The sequence below is a fragment of the Lynx canadensis genome, chromosome F1, assembly GCF_007474595.2.
Source record: "Lynx canadensis isolate LIC74 chromosome F1, mLynCan4.pri.v2, whole genome shotgun sequence".
Taxonomy (NCBI): Eukaryota; Metazoa; Chordata; class Mammalia; order Carnivora; family Felidae; genus Lynx; species Lynx canadensis.
Window position 1 is genome coordinate 5,302,599 of NC_044319.2, and position 23,244 is coordinate 5,325,842.

At 36.5% G+C, this 23,244-nt stretch overlaps 1 protein-coding gene across 1 annotated transcript in view; it reads right to left on the bottom strand.

Annotated features, from left to right (window-relative positions):
• The window catches only part of CATSPERE (catsper channel auxiliary subunit epsilon), a 197,729-nt gene that overhangs the window by 84,914 nt on the left and 89,571 nt on the right, over nt 1-23,244 (bottom strand). The window contains 1 exon segment of the mRNA XM_032591870.1: nt 5,745-5,851. Within this exon segment, the coding sequence (XP_032447761.1) occupies nt 5,745-5,851 (107 nt within the window).

The following is a 23,244-nucleotide window of genomic DNA, read 5'->3' on the forward strand; positions in this document are numbered from 1 at the left end:
ATTTCTTACTTGACACATCCCCAAAGGCAAGGGAATTAAAAGCAAAAATGAACTATTGGGACCTCATGAAGATAAAAATCTTCTGCACAGCAAAGGAAATAATCAAAAAAACTAAAAGGCAACTAACGGAATGGGAAAAGATATTTGCAAATGACATATCGGACAAAGGGCTAGTATCCAAAATCTATAAAGAGCTCACCAAACTCCACACCTGAAAAACAAATAATCCAGTGAAGAAATGGGCAGAAAACATGAATAGACACTTCTCTAAAGAAGACATCCGGATGGACAACAGGCACATGAAAAGATGCTCCACGTCGCTCCTCATCAGGGAAACACATATCAAAACCACACTCAGATACCACCTCACACCAGTCACAGTGGATAAAATGAACAAATCAGGAGACTATAGATGCTGGTGAGGATGTGGAGAAACGGGAACCCTCTTGCACTGTTGGTGGGAATGCAAATTGGTGCAGCCGCTCTGGAAAAAGTGTGGAGGTTCCTCAAAAAATTAAAAATAGACCTACCCTATGACCCAGCAATAGCACTGCTAGGGATTTACCCAAGGGATACAGGAGTGCTGATGCATAGGGGCACTTGTACCCCAATGTTTATAGCAGCACTCTCAACAATAGCCAAATTATGAAAAGAGCCTAAATGTCCATCAACTGATGAATGGATAAAGAAATTGTGGTTTATATACACAATGGAGTACTACGTGGCAATGAGAAAGAATGAAATATGTCCTTTTGTAGCAACGTGGATGGAACTGGAGAGTGTGATGCTAAGTGAAATAATTCATATAGAGAAAGACAGATACCATATGTTTTCACTCTTATGTGGATCCTGAGAAACGTAACAGAAGACCATGGGGGGGGGGAAGAAAAAAAAAGAGGTTAGAGAGGAAGAGAGCCAAAGCATAAGAGACTCTTAAAAATTGAGAACAAACTGAGGGTTGATGGGGGGTGGGAGGGAGGGGGTGGGTGATGGGTATTGAGGAGGGCACCTTTTGGGATGAGCACTGGGTGTTGTATAGAAACAAATTTGACAATAAATTTCATATTAAAAAATTATACATATATGAATAAATGCTTTCTCTTTACTATAATCTCCTAAGGACAAGAATGGCATCATACTATTTGCTGTGTTTCTTATAATGTCTAGCATAATATACAGAACAGAGAAAGGAATGTGGTAAACATCTTTGAATAAATCTGACATTCTGTCACGGAAAAAAAAAATAAAAATTAGTTTTGCCACATGTATGCCTTACTGAACAATATTGAACCACAAGAAGTAGAAAAATCCACTAGTGTGGTTAGAGATTCAGAACTCCTCTTTCAGGGGCCGCCTAGTGGCTCAGTTGGTTAAGCAACTGACTTCAGCTCAGGTCATTATCTTTCAGTTTGTGGGTTTGAGCCTTGCCTCGAGCTCTGTGCTGACAGCTCAGAGCCTGGAGCCTGCTTCGGATTCTGTGTCTCCCTCTCTCTGCCGTTCCCTTGCTCATGTTCTGTCTCTCTTTCGCTCTCAAAAATAAATAAACATTAACAACAACAACAACAACAACAACCTCCTTTCAGTAATTGACAGATCCAGCAGGCAGAAAATTAGTAAGGACATAACTGAACTGAACAGCACCATTTATCAAGTGTATCTAATTGACAAATAAAGAATATCTCATCCAGCAACAGCAGAATATACATTCTTCTCCAGTTCTCAGGGATCATTCACCATGACACCCCATATCTTGGGTCACAAGACACACCTGAGAAATTTTAAAAAATAGAAATTATACAAAGTATGTACTTAAAATACTACATAATTAAGCTAGAATTCAATAACAGAAAGATAACTGGAAAAAATCCCCAAAGATTTGGAGATTAAGCACTTCTAAATAACACATCGGTTAAGGAAGAAATCTGAACTGAAATTTAAAAATATTTTGAACGAAATGCAAGTGAAAAAGTGTTTTGAACAAATGAAAAAAATACAACTTACCAAACTTTGGGGGCTTCAGTGAAAGCAAGGCTTAGAGGGAAATGTATGGCATTAAATGCATATTTAGAAAAGAAGAAAGACCTAAAATCAATACTGTAAGCTTCCACCTTAGAAAACTAGAGGGAAAAAAGCAATATAAACCTAAATCAAACAGAAGAAAAAGATTGCAATGGAAATCAGTAAATTGAAAACAGAAGAATAGAAGAACAACAGAGAAAACCAGATACCCTAATACTTAAACTAGATAAAGATACTACAGGAAAAGTTACAGATCCTTTGACATTACTGGAAAAGTTTCAGATCCATGACCAGATGGGATTTATTCCAGTTATGCAAGGCTGGTTCAGTATTAAAAATCAATTAATATAATCCATCACATCAACAGGTTAAAAAATAAAAAGTGTATAATCACATCCGTAGATGCAAAAAAAGCATTTGACAAAAATCTCACACCCATTCATGACAAAGACTCTCAGCTAAGCAAGCAATGGAGGGGGACTTCCTCATCTTGATAAAGGAACATCTACAAAAAACCATGCAAAACACTTAATGGTGAGAAGCTAGATCCATTCCTCCTAAGAACAAGGCAACAATGTCTCCTCTTACCACTCCTATTCAATATCACACTGGAAGTACTAGCTACCATAGTAAGATAAGACAATGAAATAAAAGGCGTACAGGACTGAGAAGGAAGTAATAAAATGTTCTTTATTTGTAGAGAACATGATTGTCTAAGTAAGTAAATTCCGAAGAACAAACAAAAAAATCCTAGAACTAATAACCAATGATAGCAAGTTGCAGGATATAAGGTTAATACACAAAAGTCAATTCTCATCTTTTATAAAACCAGTTTACCACATATATGTATTATTAAGCAATATATTCTTTGATTTTTCAAGCTTTGCACCTTATCTAGATGGAATCATTGTGTTTTTATTCTGTGACTTGCTTTTTTCATTCAATGTTGTATTTGTAAAATTTATTTATAACAATTCTGCTGCAAATACATGCATCTCCTGGTACTTATGCATGAATTTCTGTAGAATATACACTGTTATTGAAATGGCAAACTATTGGCATGTGCATCTTTAACATTGTGTGATAATGTAAAATTATCCTTCAAATTTGTTGTGCAATGTAAGTGTTCTCATTTTTCCAGTAGAAAACAATAAAGGCAAAACAGAGGAACAAAAAAGACATGAGAAATATAGGAAGTAAAAATAAAATGGCAGACATAAATCCAACTCTATCAGTAATAACATTAAATGTGAGCAGACTGAACAGTCCAACGAAATGGCAGGGATTATCAGACTGATAACAAAATAAGTTCCAACTATATGTTGTCCATAGGAGATGCATTTAAGTTTCCAAAATACAAATTTGTTCAAAGTAAATGGTAGAAAAAATATATTATGCAAAGGCAGGCATAGAAAGCTGGACCGGCTATACTAACATTAGAGAAAATAACTTTGAGCAAACAAAAGCAACTTTGAGTAACTTTGAGCAAGCTACAAAAGTAAAGAGGAACATTTTATAATGTCAAGAGTCTGTCTTCTATCAGGAAAGTATAATAATTATAAACATATACGTTGTCATCTGACAACAGAGACCCAAAACACATGAAGTAAAAACTGACAGAATGAAGGGGGAAATAGTCGGAGACTTTGATATACCACCTTAAATAATGGATACAACAACTAGCAGACTACCAACAAAGAAACTGAACACCTAAACAACCCTATATATCAACAGACCTAACAGACGTCTACAGAACAGTCCACCCAACAACAGTGGACCATCCATTCTTCACAAATGGACATAGAAAATTCCCCAGGACAGACTGTACGTTAGGCCATAAAACAATCCTCAATACATATAAGAAGACTGAAATCATACAAAGTAATTTCTCTGAAATTAGATACCATATGACTCACAATTTCGATCCTAGGCACACACTCCGGAGAAATAAAAACATTAGGTCTACACAAAGACTTGTAAGTAAATGTTCACAGCAGCATTATTCATAATAGCTCTAAAGTGGAAAAAAGGGGCGCCTGGGTGGCGCAGTCGGTTGGGCGTCCGACTTCAGCCAGGTCACGATCTTGCGGTCCGTGAGTTCGAGCCCCGCGTCAGGCTCTGGGAGGATGGCTCGGAGCCTGGAGCCTGTTTCCGATTCTGTGTCTCCCTCTCTCTCTGCCCCTCCCCCGTTCATGCTCTGTCTCTCTCTGTCCCAAAAATAAATAAACGTTGAAAAAAAAAATTAAAAAAAAAAAAATAAAGTGGAAAAAAAAACACCCAAATCTCCATCAACTGAAGAATGAATGTTTTAAAAAGTTGATCTATCCATAGAATGGAATAATATTTGGCAAATTTTGTTCCTTTTTAGGAATGGAATACTGATACATGCGACAACATGGATGAACCCTGAGAACGTTATGCTAACTGAAAGAAGCCAGTCACAAAAGACTATGTATTGCAGGATTCTTGACATGAAATAGCCAAAATAGGCAAATCGTAGAGACAGAAAATAGATTAATAGTACCAAGGACTGGGAGGAGGAGGGAATAGGGTTTCTTTTTGAGTTGATAAAGGTGTCCTAGAATCAAGCAGTGGTGATAGTTGCACAACTCCGCAGATATACTAAAAGCCATTGAACTGCACACTTTAAAAGGGTGAATCATGTGATAGATGAAGCTCCACAGAGCTGTTGACAGTAGGAAAGAAACAAACGGTACCTACAACTTCCTACCTGCCGGCTATATCAGACAAGCCTTTGGTAGGTTTTATAATGACGGTTTCTCCTAACTCTCAAAGTTTTACAAAATCAGCAGGAATTTTAGCCCCAGATTATTATGATGTTTAAAAAATATCTTCTCTGAATGTCACCCTTTACTCACGAACTCAACTTCTTTGCATCGTCTGAAATGCATTGCTTTCTGCTTTCTCGGGTCTCTGCTCAAAGGCCCTTGTATATGTTGCCTCTCTGGAATGTTCCCTCAATTGACTAACTTTTATTTCTTTTCAATAATGCAGATTTCACCTCTTTAGGAAAGTCCTCCTTGATTCCCTTTTATTCAAACCTTCGTTTGTGCACCCTCTGTTCCATTTCTCCTGGGTTCACCTCTATCATAATGTCTATTTGCTTCCTTGTCTCCCCAATCAACGTAAGGTCATTGAGGGCAGGAATTGTATGTTTTAGTTATAAGCACCTTGCCCTGTGCCTAGTGGTAATAGACTAAGAAAGGCTGTCTAAACCCCATGGTCACCTACTAAATAACTTTAACTGTAACAGATTTTATCCCTCAGGTAGAATTTGTTGTGTCTATGTGTACTGATGGTGGTAATGATTTTGGCATCAGTTAAACCACTGTGGTTCGCTTTTCTGAATTGCCAGGAAACGTTTTGAGATATTGACAGGATTTGCCAACATCCAAGGCTAAACTTGGACTAAAGTTTAGCTATTAATATGAAATTATAAAACTATAATCAAGAAGTGTGACTGGCATTTTCTAAGTTGGTAACCAGTTCTGATTATCGCAATTTTTTGTGTGTATCATGAAAGAAGCTACTTGGCAATTACACATAAGATTATTCCATGAAATTTCACCAGGTATTTAGAATTTTGTTTACTTTAAATTTCTGGTAGTCACTTTACAAAATTTAAAACAAAATTTATGTATGAAGTTTTAAAACAAATTAAATTAAAATTAATGCTTTAATTTCAAAGTTTTAAAATTAAATACCCATTCTTCATTTTACTCTCTGGAAAATAAACCTTTCTCTGCAGACTTGTAAATATGGTAGGCTTCTGTCCCAAAGTGGCCAACTGCTTGCTAAGTATTATGGAATTCTGTAAAACAACAAAAAAATTCCTCTTTTTACTTTTCATAGACAAAATTATTCTGAAATTATATCATGATGTACCGAATTTGTTATTTTAGCTAAGACACTATTTATATTTATAGATTTACCACATTTTCAAGATCAGGTTTTTTCTATCATAATGCTTCTTCTCCCATTGAACTTTATGAATTAAAAAGAAGTTACAATACCCTTTCCAACGTGTTGAAAATAATATACATAATCAGATTCCTGAATGAATTGAGAGTATGGGAACCTTTAAATACATTATGTCTTAACTTTAATGACATACATAATGGAGTTTCTAAACTAATCTGTTAGAATTATTTCTATACGAATCTGACTTCAAAACAACACCCTCTTTCAAGGTAGGTTTCAAATGACATCTGGAGGCTTTAAGAAAACTTCTCTTAGTATAACAATAGATCTGACTTGCTGCTTCTTTTTCTAATGAGATTGAAAGAGAAGTTGAACTTCCTGGAATTTTTCCTAATAGGTATTTTTGGAATAGAGGCAATGGTTTCATTATGGGAAATGCCTAGAATAAAATATCAGATAATGACAGCCAGTCCAAAATTCCATGGCTTCCTTCTGCCCTAATCCTCCAGTAATGCTCCAGTTAATTTCCTAGAAATGTCAGCCACAAACAAAGGAGCCTTTGAGATTGCTATGATGAGCATCAGGGTGTATTCATACGGGATTATCTAATAGGATTTAACCTAATTTTGAGAGTGAACGTGGTCAGGTCCTTAGGGCCTCCAAAGCATACACATTCACTGGTTTTGATAGAGAAATATAGGTTTGTGTGGTAAATAATAATGGATATTTTAAGTTTCATTCCAGAAAATTATATTCACTATTCAGAATTTTAAATACAATACAACTGTCTTTAATATAACTGCAAAGGAAAGGAAGGGAATAAATGTAGCAAAGAATAAGATAGGAATAAAATATAATAAGTGACATATACAAAAAATAATAGAAAAAAGGATAGGCTAAGAAAAATTAAGACAATCCTGCAAACAAGCTTAAAAACAGGTTTTTTCATTAAGAGGATATAATTCATGGTCATTAAAGATAGTTTTATAAATATGGCAAAAATTAACATATAGAAATTATAAATATATAAAAACACATTTATTATATTTCTTAGAATTTACCAAATGAAGGCTACTATTATGTATCCATGTTATTTAACTGGAAGTCTATATAAACATCCTTTTTAATGATAGCATGATATTCAGTTAAGTGATTATCAGCATTGACTTAACACTCCCCTATTGGACATTTAGGTAACTTTATTCTTTCACTATTATAAATATTATTGCCATGGATATCATCAGTGGTACAGTTTTTTCAGTTAGGACTATTTCTTTTGATGAGATTCTGGGAAATGGGATTATTGGGTCACAAGCTATGAATCCTTTAAACATTCTTGATGCATATTCTTGAAACGATTTCTAAAAGGACCATGCCAGTTCACTTTACTATTAGGAATCTATGACAGAACAAACTTCACTATGGTGATGTCAAACTTTGCATTATTGTTTTTAAAAGTATTTTTCTAGTTATAACATCAGTATATGGTTTTACACGTTTTGAAACTTAACATACTTTTTGTTTATCTCATCTGAGTTTTCAGCAGCATTTGACACATTGGACTATTGACTAGTCTCCCCTTGGAAACACTCTCTTACTCGGCTTCCATGTTACCGTTCACTCCTTGCTGTTGGAGATCCCCTGATCTTGGTCCCAGATTCTCTTCCTCCCAGTACCCTTCTCATAGTACATTCTCTTCCTAGGGAATCTTGTTCAATCGCATGGCTTCAAGTATCATTCAGTTTCCATAAAAACGCTCAAATTCTATGGCCCAGATCCCAAATTTTGTATCTAGTTCAGTATCAATGTACCTGACTAGATTTTTAACAATGATTTTGCTTGTCTTGCAAACACTTCAAACCAATGTGTCTAAAACTGCACTGATGATGCCTTGAGGTTTCTGCCTCCTAAACCTGTGTTTGTAAGTGTTTGTTGAATGAATAAAGTAGAAAAAAAATCTCACAAGCTAGAAGAGAATATAGTTCTTTTGCAATGTAGTTGTGAGTGGAGTGCTCCAGACAGAATGAACAGGAGTCACAGAGGCTCTGAGGTGGGAGAGGAATTATTATGGTTGAGGAATTGAAAGAGAGATAATGGCTAGAAAGTAGTAAGAGAGAAAATAGTGCAGGAAAAGGTTAGATAAAAGATAGGCAGAGGCCACATCATGCTAAGCATCGTAGGTTTGGAAAATAGTTTGGATTTTACTTTTAGTACAATGGGCAAATGTTAAAGAAATTTTAAAATATAAATATAACTATTTTATTTTGAAATAGTTTGACTCACAAGGAGTTAGCTTTCCCCAATGACAATAGCTTTATATAATCTTAGTGCATTGTCAAAACCCAGGAAATTGAGGAGGCAGCACTATTCACTCAGGTATGAATCTTATTAAGATTTCTCCATTCTGTTTTACAGGTGCTCTTTTTTTTATATAGTTCTGTGAAATTTTATCACATGTCTAGATTTATGTAACCGTCACCACAATATAGAACTGTTATAAAATATAGATGGTAGAACTGTTCCATTACAAAGAAGAAACCCCATCATGTTAACTCTTAAGAGTCATAACTGCCTGCTAACTCTGACTTTTGGCAATCACTTATCTGTTTTCAATGATTACAGTTTTGTCACCTCTAAAATCTTCTTCTTCTTCTTCTTTTTTTTTTTTTTTTTTTGATTCTGGAACAACATTGTCTTTATTTATTTATTTTTTAATATGAAATTTATTGTCAAACTGTTTTCCATACAACACCCAGTGTTCATCCCAACAGGTGTCCTCCTCAATGCCCATCACCCACTTTCCCCTCCCTCCCACCCCCCATCAACCCTCAGTTTATTCTCAGTTTTTAACAGTCTCCTATGGTTTGACTCCCTCCCTCTCTTACTTTTTTTTTTTTCCCCTTCCCCTCTCCCATGGTCTTCTGTTAAGTTTCTCAGGATCCACATAAGAGTGAAAACATATGGTATCTGTCTTTCTCTATATGACTTATTTCACTTAGCATAACACTCTCCAGTTCCATCCACATTGCTACAAAAGGCCATATTTCATTCCTTCTCATTGCCAAGTAGTATTCCATTGTATATATAAACCACAATTTCTTTATCCACTCATCAGTTGATGGGCATTTAGGCTCTTTCCATAATTTGGCTACTTTTGAAAGTGCTGCTATCAAAGGGGGCACATGGGTGGCTCAGTTGGTTAAGCATCCAATTCTTGATTTCAGCTCAGGTCACCATCTCATGGTTTGTGGGATTGAGCCCCACATTGGGCTCTTTGCTGACAGTATGGAGCCTGATTGGGATTATCTCTCTCTCTCTGCCCCTTCTCCTTGATTGTGATCTCTCTCTCCCAAAATAAATAAATAAACATTAAAACAATATCCTATAAATGGAATCATACAATATACAACACTTGAAATCGGCTTTTTAACTCAGCATCATTCAAGTTGTTATGCATATCAATAGTGCATTCTTTAAACATAAAAGCTGAAACTATAAAATTCTTAGAAGAAAACAGACAGAAACCTTCATGACATTGGATTTGGCATTGATTTCTTGGGTATGACTCCAAAGGCACAGGCAACTAAAGGAAAAATAGACAAATTGGAAGTCTTTGAAATTTAAGACTTTTTGCATCAAAAGACACTATCAATAGAGTAAAATGGCAACACATAGAATGGAAGAAAGTACTTGCATATCACATACAAGGGATTAATATACAGAATATATAGTGAATGTCTAAAACTCAACAACAACAAAAACAGTTAAAAAACAGGCAAAGGACTTGAATAGCATTTATCCAGAGAAAATTATACAAATAGCCAATAGACATGTGAAAAGATACTCGACATCATTAATCATTAGGGAAATGCAAATCAAAACCATGGTGAGATATAACCTCACATCCATTAGGATGACCTTGGAAGTTCATAGAGCTTGCCTGGCTAAGATGTAAGTAAGGAGTGTTTGCAGTCTGGGAAATGGCTGGTTGAGAAGCAGCAAAGAGACAAGCAAAACTGGGTCTCCTTTGAAACTTCAAGGCTGAAGGCAGCCTGACCTTGCCTGTGGATCAACATGTTTCTCCACTCTGTAGATGCTTAATCTAAAGTATTAAAACAACCCCCTTCCTATGACATATATACTGCCCCCGTCATGTTCCCTTTGCCTGTCTGCACGTCACTGCCCTGATTGTACTGTTCCCCTGATAGTTTTTTAGTATGCTTTGTTCCTGCTTTTGAAACTACACATTCCTTTCCCCTGTACCTCTTGAAATGTACTAATAAGATTCTCAATAAAAACTTTGCTTGGAGAAGAGCTTTGCTTGGGGCCATTGCCACTAGAGCGCTTGGCCCCCTTGCTCTCTCCTTTCTCTGATTCAGGAGTCTGGAGTACTCTGTCATCCACCACCCCAGGGTTTGCTGGTCAAACCTGAAAGGTGACTGTTATTAAAAATAAAGGCTTTACTGATAAACTTTAAGAAGACGTAATACCTGTCCTTCTCAAAGTCTTCCAAAAAATCAAAGAGAAGGGAATGGTCCCAAACTCATTTTACAAAGCCAGAAAAGGACACTACCAGAAGAAAAAATTATAGCCCAATATCCCTGATGAATATAGATGCAAAAAATTCTCAATAACATACTAGCAAATTCAATAGCATATTAAAAAGATCATACATAATGATCAAGTGGGATTTAACCCTGGAAAACAAGGATGGTTCAACATATGCAAATCAATAAATGACTTACATCACATTAATAGAATGAAAGACAAAAATCATGATTATCTCAGTAGACACAGAAAAAACATTTATGATAAAACACCCATTTATGCTAAAACTCTTTTACAAATTACATATAGAAGATACATAACAAAGGCAATATATGACAAGACCACAGCACAGCTAACATCATACTCAGCTTTTCCTCTAATATTAGGAACAAGACAAGGGTTTCTATCCTCACCACTCTTATTCAACACAGTACTGGAAGTCCTAACCAGAGAAATCAGGCAAGAAAAAAAAAGGCATCAGAATTGGAAAGGAAAATGTAAAATTGTGTCTGTTAGCTGATGATATGATGTATATAGAAAATCCTAAAATACCACAAAAAAACAAAAACAAAAACAAAAACAAACCTTATTAGATCTAATCAAGTTATTAAAGTTGCAGGATACAAAATTAAAATACAAAATCAGTAGTATTTCTATATACCAATAATAAATTGCCTTAAAAGAAATAAAGAAAATGATCTCATTTACAATAGTATCAAAACAATGAAATGCTTAGGAATAAAATTAACCAAGGAGGTGAAGGATTAGTACTCTGAAATTACAAAACATTGATGAGAGAAACTGAAGAAGACACAAATAAATGAAAAGGTATTTCTGTGTTCATGGATTAGAAGAATTAATATGGTTAAAATGTCTATATTACCAAAAGTCATCTATAGATTCAGTGTAATCCTTATCGAGAGTTCAATGACATTTTTCTGCAGAGGTAGAAAGAAAAATGCTAAAATTTATATGGAACCAAAAAAGATTCTGAATAGCCAAGTTAATCCTGAGAAAGAAGAATAAAGCAGGAGGCATCACACTTCCTGATTTCAAAATATGTTATAAAGCTATAGTAATCAAAACAGTATGGCATGGGGCGCCTGGGTGGCGCAGTCGGTTAAGCGTCCGACTTCAGCCAGGTCACGATCTCGCGGTCCGTGAGTTCGAGCCCCGCGTCAGGCTCCGGGCTGATGGCTCGGAGTCTGGAGCCTGTTTCCGATTCTGTGTCTCCCTCTCACTCTGCCCCTCCCCCGTTCATGCTCTGTCTCTCTCTGTCCCAAAAATAAATAAACATTGAAAAAAAAAAATTTAAAAACAGTATGGCAGTGGCATAAAAAACAGAAAGATCACTGGAACAGAATTGAAAGTCCAGAAATAAACCCAAGCATATGCAATCAAGTAGTACTTGACAAAGGAGCTGAGAACACTCAGTGGAGAAAAGACAGTCTCTTCAGTAAATGGTGCTGGGGAAAATTGGATATTCATTAGTAAAAGAATGACACTAGATCCCGATCTTACACTACTCACAAAAATTAACTCAGAATTGATTAAAATATTAAATGTAAGATCTGAAATTATAAAACTCCTAGAAGAAAACATAGGAAACAATTTTCTTGATGTGGGTCTTGGCATTGACTTTTTTGTGATGTGATATAGCACAAAAACAAAATCAAAATTAAACAAGTGGGACATCCATTGTCACTGCAAATGGCAAGATTTCATTCTTTTTATGGCTGAGCAATATTCACATATAATAGTCATATATACATAATACGTACATATATATATATATATATATATATATATATATATATATTCCTATGTTTACTGCATCATTATTTACAATAGCCAAATTATGGAAACAACATAAACGTCCATCAACTGATGAATGCATAAGGAAGATATGAGATGTATACATCCCATTAGTAAACATGGGGATGCATATATTTCTTTGGATTACTGTTTTTGTATTCTCTGGGCAAATACCCAGTAGTGAGATTGCTGGATCATAGGGTATTTCTATTTTTAATTTTTTGAGAAACCTCCATATTGTCTTCCACAGGGGCTGCACCAGTCTGCATTCCTGCCAGTAGCGTACAAGTGTTTCTTTTTCTCCACAGTAACCAAAACTTGTTGTTTCTTGTGTTTTTTATTTTGGCCATTCTGACTGATGTGAGGTGATATCTCATGGTGCTTTTGATTTTCATTTCCCTGATGATGAGTGATCTTGAGATTCTTTTCATGGGTCTGAGGGCAATCTGTCTGTCTTCTTTGGAGAAATGTCTGTTTATGTCTTCTACCCATTTTTTAAGTTGGATTATTTGTTTTTTATGTGTGTTGAGTTGCCTAAGTTTTTTTCAATATATTTTGATACTAACCCTTTATTAGATATGTCATTTGCAAATATCTTCTTCCATTCAGTAGATTGCCTTTTAGTTTTGTTGTTTCCTTTGCTGTGCATACAATGGAACATTATTTAGCCTTAAAAAGAAGAAAAATTCTGACACACGCTACAACATGGATGAACCTCGACTATATCATGCTAAGTGAAGTAATCAGTCACAAAAAAACCAAATGCTATATGATTCCACTTATATAAGGTATTTAGAGTTGTGAAATTCTTAGAGACGGAAGCACAACCATAGGAATGTACTTAATGCCACTAAACTGTACACTTAAAATAGTTACTAAAATGATAAATGTTTCTGTATATTTTACATAATTTTTTTAAAAAGTACTTTCTTTTAAATATTTAAGGGATCCTGGAGTGGGCTGTTAGATAGTGCCCTAATATGACACTGAAAGAACATGCAGTCATCTTTCTGCCTTATTTCTAAGTTTTGGATATTTTTTCTTAATACATAAAAGTTCCTAAGAAATTTCACCTCTGAAGGTAAAAGACGCTGAGAAAAACACCCAAGATGGCAATTCATATAAATTCTACATACATGTTTATTAAAGCCTTTAAATATATATTTAATTACATTTATTCACTTTTATATTTATATTTATAAATATAAATTCATATTAATTTATTTAATTTTTATAATTAAATACATTATAATGTATAAAGTATTAGATTACATTATACATTATAATGTATAAAGTATTAGATATGTATTTAGTTATGTATAATTAGAAAATCTTGATCAACTATCTCAAATTCAGAAAACAGCACTGAATTCTAAATAACAACAAAATATTTTCTTAAGAGTTTTTTTTTTTAATTTACATCCAAGTTAGTTAGCATATAGTGCAATAATGATTTCAGGAGTAGAATCCAGTGATTTTCCCCTACATAGAACACCCAGTGCTCATCCCACCAAGTGTCCCCCTTAATGCCTCTTGCCCATTTAGCCCATCCCTCCACCCACAATCCCTCCAGCAACCCTCAGTTTGTTCTCCGTATTTAAGAGTTTATGTTTTGTCCCCCTCCCAGTGTTTATATTATTTTTGCTTCCCTTCCCTTATGCTCATCTGCTTTGTATCTTAAATTCCACATGTGAGTGAAGTCATATATTTGTCTTTCTCTGACTGACTAATTTTGCTTAGGATAATATACTCTAGTTCCATCCACGGAGTTGCAAATGGCAAGATTTCATTCTTTTTGATTGCCAAGTATTACTCCATTGTGTGTGTGTGTGTGTGTGTGTGTGTGTGTGTGTATTACTATTATATTCAAATATTTTATTATTTTTGAAAGAGAGAGAGACAGAGTGTGAGCTGCAGAGGGGCAGAGAGAGAGGGAGACACAGAATCCGAAGCAGGCTCCAGGCTCTGAGCCATCAGCACAGAGCCCAACGCGGTACTTGAACTCACAAGCTGTGAGATCATGACCTGAGCCGAAGTCAGACGCTCAACTGACTGAGCCACCCAGGTGCCCCTAAACCACATCTTCTTTATCCATTCATTTGTCAATGGACATTTGGGATCTTCTCATACGTTGGCCATTGTCGATAGCAGTGTTATAAACATTGGGGTGTATGTGCCCCTTTAAAACAACACACCTGTATTCTTTGTATAAATACATAGTAGTGCAATTGCTGGGTTGTAAGGTAGTTCTATTTTTAATTTTTTGAAGAACCTCCATACTGTTTTCCAGAGTGGCTGCACTAATTTGCATTCCCACCAGCAACGCAAAAGGGTTCCTTTCTCCACATCCACGCCAACATCTGTTGTTGCCTGAGTTGTTAATGTTAGCCATTCTAACAGGTGTGAGGTGGTATCTCATTGTGGTTTTGATTTGTATTTCTCTGATGATGAGTAATGTTGAGCATTTTCTCATGTGTCTGTTAGCCATCTGGATGTCTTCTTTGGAGAAGTGTCTATTCATGTCTTTTGCCCATTTCTTCACTGGATTATTTGTTTTTTGGGTGTTGAGTTTGATAAGTTCTTTGTAGATTTGGGATAATAGCCCTTTATCTGGTATACCATTTGCAAACTTCTCCCATTCCTTTGGTTGCCTTTTAGTTTTGCTGATTGTTTCCTTTGTCATGCAGAAGCTTTTTATTTGAGGTCCCAATAGCTCATTTTTGCTTTTGTTTCCCTTGCCTCTGGAAACATCTGGAGATGTGTTGAGTAAGAAGTTGCTACAGCCATAGTCAAAGAGGTTTTTGCTTGCTTTCTCCTCTAGGATTTTGATGGCTTTCAGTCTTAGGTTTATGTCTTTCATCCATTTTGAGTTTATTATTGTGTATGGTGTAAGAAAGTGGACCAGGTTCATTCTTCTGCATATTGCTGTCCAGTTTTCCCAACAGCATTTGCTGAAGAAACCGTCTTTATTCCATTGGGTATTCTTTCCTGCTTTGTCAAAGATTAGTTGGCCAGATGTTTGTAGGTCCACTTCTGGGTTTTCTATTTTGTTCCATTGATCCAGTACCATACTGTCTTGATGATTACAGCTTTGTAGTACATCTTGAAGTTTGGAATTCTGAGGCCTCCAGCTTTGGTTTTCTTTTTCAGGATTGCATTGGCTATTCGGGGTCTTTTGTGGTTCCATATAAATTTTAGGATTGTGTGTTCTATTATTTTGATAGGGATTGTATTGACTATGTAGATTGCTTTGGGTAGTATCAACATTTTAACAATATTTGTTCTTCCAGTCCATGAGCATGGAATATTTTTCCTTTTTTTGTGTGTGTCTTCTTCAGTTTCTTTCATAAGTTCCTATAGTTTTCAGTGTATAGGTTTTTCACCTCTTTGGTTAGGTTTATTCCTAGGTATTTTATGGTTTTTGGTGCAATTGTAAATGGGATAGATTCCTTGGTTCCCCTTTCTGCCATTTCATTATTGGTGTATAAAAATGTAACCGATTTCTCGCATTGATTTTATATCCTGTGACTTTGCTGAATTCATTAATCAGTTCTAGCGGTTTTTTGGTGAAATATTTTGGGTTTTCCATATAGAGTATCATGTCATCTGCACAGAGTGAAAGTTTGACCTCTTCCTGGCCAATTTGGATGCCTTTAATTTCTTTGAGTTGTTTGATTGCTGAAGCTAGGACTTCCAATACTATGTTGAATAACAGTGGTGAGAGTGGACATCCCTATCGTGTTCCTGACCTTAAGGGGATAGCCCTCAGTTTTTCCCCATTGAGGATGATATTAGTGGTGGGTCCTTCATATATGGCTTTCATGATCTTGAGGTATGATCCTTCTATCCCTACTTTCTTCAGGGTGTTTGTCAAGAAAGGATGCTGTATTTTGTCAAATGCTTTCTCTGCATCTATGGAGAGGATCATGTGGTTCTTGTCCTTTCTTTTATTAATGTGATGTATCACATTGATTGTTTTGCAGATATTGAACCAGCCCTGCATCCCAGGTATAAATCCCAGTTGATCATGGTGAATAATTCTTTTAATGCATTGTTGGATCCAGTTGGCTAGTATCTTGTTGAGAATTTTTGCATCCATGTTCATCAGGAAACTGGTCTATAGTTCTCCATTTTAGTGGGGTTGTTGTCTGGTTTTGGGATCAAGGCCTCATAGAATGAGTTTGGAAGTTTTCCTTCCATTTCTATTTTTTGGAATAACTTCACAAGAGTAGGAGTTAACTCTTTAAATGTTTGGTAAAATTCCCCTGGAAAGCCATCCAGTCCTGGTCTCTTGTTTTTTGGGAGGTTTTTGATTACTAATTCAATTTCTTTGCTAGTTATTGGTCTGTTTGAATTCTCTATTTCTTCCTATTTCAGTTTTGGTAGTTTATATGTTTCTAGGAATTTGTCCATTTCTTCCAGATTGCCAAATTTATTGGCATATAATTGCTCATAATATTCTCTTACTATTGTTTGTATTTCTGCAGTGTTGGTTGTTATCTCTCCTCTTTCATTTTTAATTTTACTTACTTGGGTCCTTTCCTTTTTTTTGTTTTGATCAAACTGTCTAGGGATTTATCAATTTTGTTAATTCTTTCAAAGAACCAGTTCCTGGCTTCATTGATCTGTTCTGTTTTTGTTTTTTTTTTTTTATTTCGATAGCACTGATTTTTTGCTCTATTCGTTATTATTTCCTGTCTTCTGCTGGCTTTGGGTTTTATTTGCTGTTCTTTTTCCAGCTTCGTTAGGTGTAAGGTTAGGTTGTGTATCTGAGACCTCTCTTCCTTCTTAAGGAAGGCTTGTATCGCTATATACTTCCTTTTTTTTTTTTTAAATTTTTTTTCAACGTTTATTTATTTTTGGGACAGAGAGAGACAGAGCATGAACGGGGGAGGGGCAGAGAGAGAGGGAGACACAGAATCGGAAACAGGCTCCAGGCTCTGAGCCATCAGCCCAGAGCCCGACGCGGGGCTCGAACTCACGCACCGCGAGATCGTGACCTGGCTGAAGTCGGACGCTTAACCGACTGCGCCACCCAGGCGCCCCTATACTTCCTTTTTATGACTGCCTTTGCTGCATCCCAGAGGTTTTGGGCTGTCGTATTATTTTCATTGGCTTCCATGTACTTTTTACTTTCCTCTTTAATTTCTTGATTAGCCTACTCATTCTTTAGTAGGATGTTCTTTAATCTCCAAGTATTTGTGGTCTTTCCAAATTTTTTCTTGTGGTTGATTTTGAATTTCATAGTATTGTGGTCTGAAAATATGCATGGTATGATCTCGATCTTTTTGAACTTGTTGAGGGCTGATTTGTGACCCAGTATGTGATCTATTCTGGAGGATGTTCAGTGTGCACTTGAGAAGAATGTATATTCTGCTGCTTTAGGATGAAATGTTCTGAATATATTTGTTAAGTCCATCCGGTCCAGTGTGTCATTCAAACCCATGGCTTCCTTGTTGATTTTCTGCTTACATGATTGTCCATTGCTCTACGAGGTGTGTTGAAGTCCCCTACTATGATGGTATTATTATCAATGAGTTTCTGTATGTTTGTGGTTAATTGATTTATATATTTGGGTGCTTTCATATTGGGGCATAAATGTTTACAATTGTTAGATCTTCTTGGTGGACAGACCCCTTAATTATGATAGAATGCCCTTCTTTGTCTCTTGTTACAATATTTATTTTAAAATCTAGATTGTCTGATATACATATGGCTACTCCAGCTTTCTTTTCGTGACCATTAGCATGTTAGATGGTTCTCCATCCCCTCACTTTCAGTCTGAAGGTGACTTAAGGTCTAAAATAGTCTCTTATAAAAGCATACACATGGATGTCATTTTCTTATCCATTCTGATACCATATGTCTTGATTGGAGCACTTAGTCTATTGATATTTAGAATGAGTACTGAAAGATATGAACTTATTGCCGTTGTGTTGGCAATTGTGTAAAGTTGGAGTTTCTGGTGGTGTTCTCTGGTCCTTTGTAGTCTTTGTTGATTTTGGTCTTTTTTGTTTTGTTTCATCTTTTCTCCCCTCAGAGAGTCCCCCTTAGACATTCTTGCAGGGCTGGTTTAGTGGTCATGACTCCTTTAGGTTTTGTTTGTCTGAAAACTCTTTATTTCTTCTATTTTGAATGACAGCCTTGCTGGATAAAGAAGTCTTGTCTGCATATCTTTCTGATTCAGCATGTTGAATATATCCTGTCATTCCTTTATGGACTATAAAGTTTCTGAGGGTAGGTATACTGCGAACCTGATCTGTCTTCCCTTGTAGGTTAAGGACTTTTTTCCCTTGCTGCTTTCAAAATTATTTCCTTGTCTGTGCATTTTGTGAATTTGACTATGATATGCCTTGTTGATGGTTGGTTTTTGTTGAATCTAATGGGAGTTCTCTGTTCATGGATTTTGATGTCTGTGTCTTTCCCCAGGTTAGGAAAGTTTTCTGCTATGATTTGCTCACATAAACCTTCTATCCCTTTTTCTCTCTCTTCATCTTCTGCGACTCCTATGATTTGGATGTCATTCCTTTTCAGTGAGCCACTGAGTTCTCTAATTCTTATATTGTGCTCTTTTGCCTTAGTTTCTCTCTCTTTTTCTGCTTCATTATTCTCCATAATTTTGGCTTCTGTATCACTGATTTGTTGCTTTGCTTCATCAATGGCATCAATTCAAGATTGCATCTCAGTTATAGCGTTTTTAATTTAGTCCTCACTTGATTTTACCTCTTTTATTTCCTCAGAAAGGGATTATATATTTTTTTCAACCCAAGCTAGTGTTCTTATTATCATGATTCTAAATTATAGTTCAGACATCTTGCTTATATCTGTGTTGATTAAGTCCCTGGCTGTCATTTCTTCCTGTTCTTTCTTTTGGGGTGAATCCCTTCATTTTGTCATTTTGGAGGGAGAAAAAGAATTAATAAAAGAAAATAAAAGAGACAATCTGGGGGAGAAGCCAAGATGGCAGAACAGCATGGAAGCTTTTTGTGGTCTCGCGTCCGTGAAATACAGCCAGACCAACACTAAACCATCCTACACACCTAGAAAACCAATTGGAAGATTAACACAACAATCTGCACAACCTGAACCACAGAATTCAGCAGGTATGTGACACGAAGAGCTGAACTTGGGGAGCAAGAAGCCCCGAAACGTAGGGAACTGCTTTTGTGGGTGGAGAGAGGATGGAGACTGGGGAGGAGGGGAGCATACGGGAAAAGCACCCCTCCCCAAAAGCAGCTGGAGAGAAAGTAGAAAATTGGAAACAGTCGCAGGGACTAAACTAAAAAGGGAGAAAGGAGAGGGTTTAAATTCCATTAAGACTGTAAACTAGGGGAGTGCAAAGGCTGCAACTCCGCAGCTCGATACCTGGCGGTGCTCTGGTGGGAAAGGTGAATGCCCAGGAACAGAGTGGGGTCCGGGAGGTTCTCGGGCCACATGGGGAAAAGCGGTTCCATTGATGGAAGGATATTTGGTAGAGACTGTTGAAGTCACCTGGTCCCAGCAGACCCTGGAAGGCAGCCACATTCACTGGTGCAGGGGCAAGGTTGTTGAGGGTGAAGCCTGGTGTCAGATGTGTGTTGCGATTTTCCACGGTCCCTGAAATGCTGAGGCTACACTGTCTCGCAAATTTTTGGGGGGTCGGGCTGGCACCTAGCTGCAGTCTTAGGGCACCGGCAACAGCAGGGTCCAGTGGGTGTTCCTGGGTGCAGCCAACATTCAGCCATTGCTCATTAGGCCACCACTCGATGAGACCCTCCTGCAGAGGGGCAGAGTGGGTCAAAGCCGCAGTCCTTCAGAAGTAAGGGGCTGGGGAAAACAGCCACATCTGAGACAAAACTTGGGAGAGAGGTACTGCCTGGGCCTGGTCACGGAGAGTGAAAAAGTGGGGAGTGTACAAGAGCTGAAGACAGAGGACTGGCGCACGACTGCTGATGCGGGAGAACAGACTGGGTGGCTGGGCAGCGCCATTTTTCACCGCTCCCGCGCATGTGCCATGTGCACTGACAAGCACCACAACAATCCACCCCAGTAGGCTAGCAGCGCCATCTAGGGGAGAGCAGAGCTGTTACACTGAGCCCTGCCCAACTGGGCCAACTTTGCTCTTCAAGAACACAAACCTCACCACCGGCTTAAGCTATGGACTATAAAGAGCTACATGGACTGACCTCTAGGGGAAAACAAAGCAATTTCAGTCCTACTTCAGTTAGCAGGTTCATCTATTCAATTTTTTTCTCTCTTTCTCCTTTTTCTCTTTTATAATTCTTTTCTTTTTCTTGAATATAGAAAGAGAAAAGACTCATTTTTATTTTCAATTTTTATTAAAAATATCTGTCTTTAATTTTTATTACTATATTTTTTACTTTTGTGTAAATTTTTTCAAATTCTACTTTACTTCCATCATTTTATTTTAGTCTACTTCAGTGTACTCACCTTTTCAAATTTTCAAACAATTTCCTTTTTTCTTTTTTTTTCATTTCTTTTCTTTTTCTTGAATGCAGAAAGAGAAAAACTTCATTTTCACTTTCAATTTCTTTTAAAAATATTTTTATTTAATTTTTATTACTACAGTTTTTGCTTTTATGTAAATTTTTTCATATTCTATCTTACTCCCATTATTTTATTTTAGTCTACTACAGTGTATTCACTTTTTCAAATTTTCAAATGATTCCTTTTTTCCTTTTTTTTTTTTTTTTAAATTTTTTTTTTTTCTTCAACGTTTTTATTTATTTTTGGGACAGACAGAGACAGAGCATGAATGGGGGAGGGGCAGAGAGAGAGGGAGACACAGAATCGGAAACAGGCTCCAGGCTCCGAGCCATCAGCCCAGAGCCTGACGCGGGGCTCGAACTCACGCACCGCGAGATCGTGACCTGGCTGAAGTCGGACGCTTAACCGACTGCGCCACCCAGGCGCCCCTCCTTTTTTCTTTTTTTAATCTTTTTTCTCTTTTTCATTTCTTTTCTTTTTTCTTAAATACAGAAAATGAAAAAATTCATATTTATTTTTAATTTTTATTAAAAATATCTTTCTATAATTTTTTCTACTATATTCTCTACTTTTGTGTATTTTAGTCTACTTTAGTGTATTCATTTTTTCAAATTCTCAAACGATTTCCATTTTTTTCTCTCCCCCCGCCTTTTTTGTTTGTTTGTTTTTGTTTGTTTGTTTCTCTAATCTGTCAAACCACTTTCTACACCCAGACCAAAACACACCTAGGATCTAGTATCATCTGTTCGATTTATGTGTGGGTGTGTTTTTAATTTTTAATTTTAATATTTTTTTAATTTTAATTTTTTTAATTGCAATTTTTCTACCTCATTAATTTCTTTTCTCCTTTCAAAATGACAAAATGAAGGAATTCACCCCAAAAGAAAGAGCACGAAGAAATGCCAGCCAGGGATTTAACCAACACAGACACAAGCAAGATGTCTGAACCAGAATTTAGAATCACGATAATAAGAATACTAGCTGGAGTTGAAAATAGATTAGAATCTCTTTCTGCAGAGATAAAATAAGTAAAAAATATCCAGAATGAAATTAAAAATGCTATAACTGAGCTGCAATCATGGATGGATGCAGCGGCAGCAAGGATGGACGAGACAGAACAGAGAATCAGCGATATAGAGGACAAACTTATAGAGAATAATGAAGCAGAGAAAAAGAGGGAGATTAAGGCAAAAGAGCATGATTTAAGAATTAAAAAAATCAGTGACTCAAAAAAGGAACAACATCAGAATCATAGGGGTCCCAGAGGAAGAAGAGAGAGAAATAGGGGTAGAAGGGTTATGTGAGCAAATCATAGTGGAAAACTTTCCTAACCTGGGGAAAGACACAGACATCAAAATCCAGGAAGCACAGAGGACTCCCATAAGATTCAACAAAAACCGACCATCAACAAGGCATATCATAGTCAAATTCACAAAATACTCAGGCAAGGAAAGAATCATGAAAGCAGCCAGGGAAAAAAAAGCCCCTAACCTACAAGGGAAGACAGATCAGGCTTGTAGCAAACCTATCCACAGAAACCTGGCAGGCCAGAAAGGGGTGGCAGGATATATTCAGTGTGCTGAATCAGAAAAATATGCAGCCAAGAATTCTTTATCCAGCAAGGCTGTCATTCAAAATAGAAGGAGAGATAAAAAGTTTCCCAAACAAAAGTTAAAGGAGTTTGTGACCACTAAACCAGCCCTGCAAGAAATATTAAGGGGGACTCTTTGAGGGGACAAAAGATGAAAATATGTATATGTATGTGTGTGTGTGTGTATATATATATGTGTGTGTGTGTGTGTGTGTGTGTGTGTGTATATATATCAAAAGCAACAAAACATTAGAAAGCACCAGAGAACACCACCAGAAACTCCAACTCTACAAGCATCATAATGGCAATAAAGTCATATCTTTCAGTACTCACTCTAAACATCAATGGACTCAATGCTCCAATCAAAAGACATAAGGTAACAGAATGGATAAGAAAACAAGACCCATCTATATGCTGTTTACAAGAGACCCACTTTAGACCTAAAGACACCTACAGATTGAAAATAAGGGGATGGAGAACCATCTATCGTGCTAATGGTCAACAAAAGAAAGCCGGAGTAGCTATACTTATATCAGACAATCTAGACTTTAAAATAAAGACTGTATCAAGAGATACAGAAGGGCATTATATCATAATCAAGAGGCCTATAGACCAAGAAGACCTAACAATTGTAAACATTTATGTGCCAAATGTGGAAGCACCCAAATATATAAGTCGATTAATCTCAAACATCAAGAAACTCATTGATAGTAATACCATAATAGTAGGAGACTTCAACATCCCACTCACAGCAAAGGACAGATCATCTAATCAAAAAATCAACAAGGAAACAATGGCTTTGAATGACACATTGGACCAGATGGACTTAACAGATATATTCA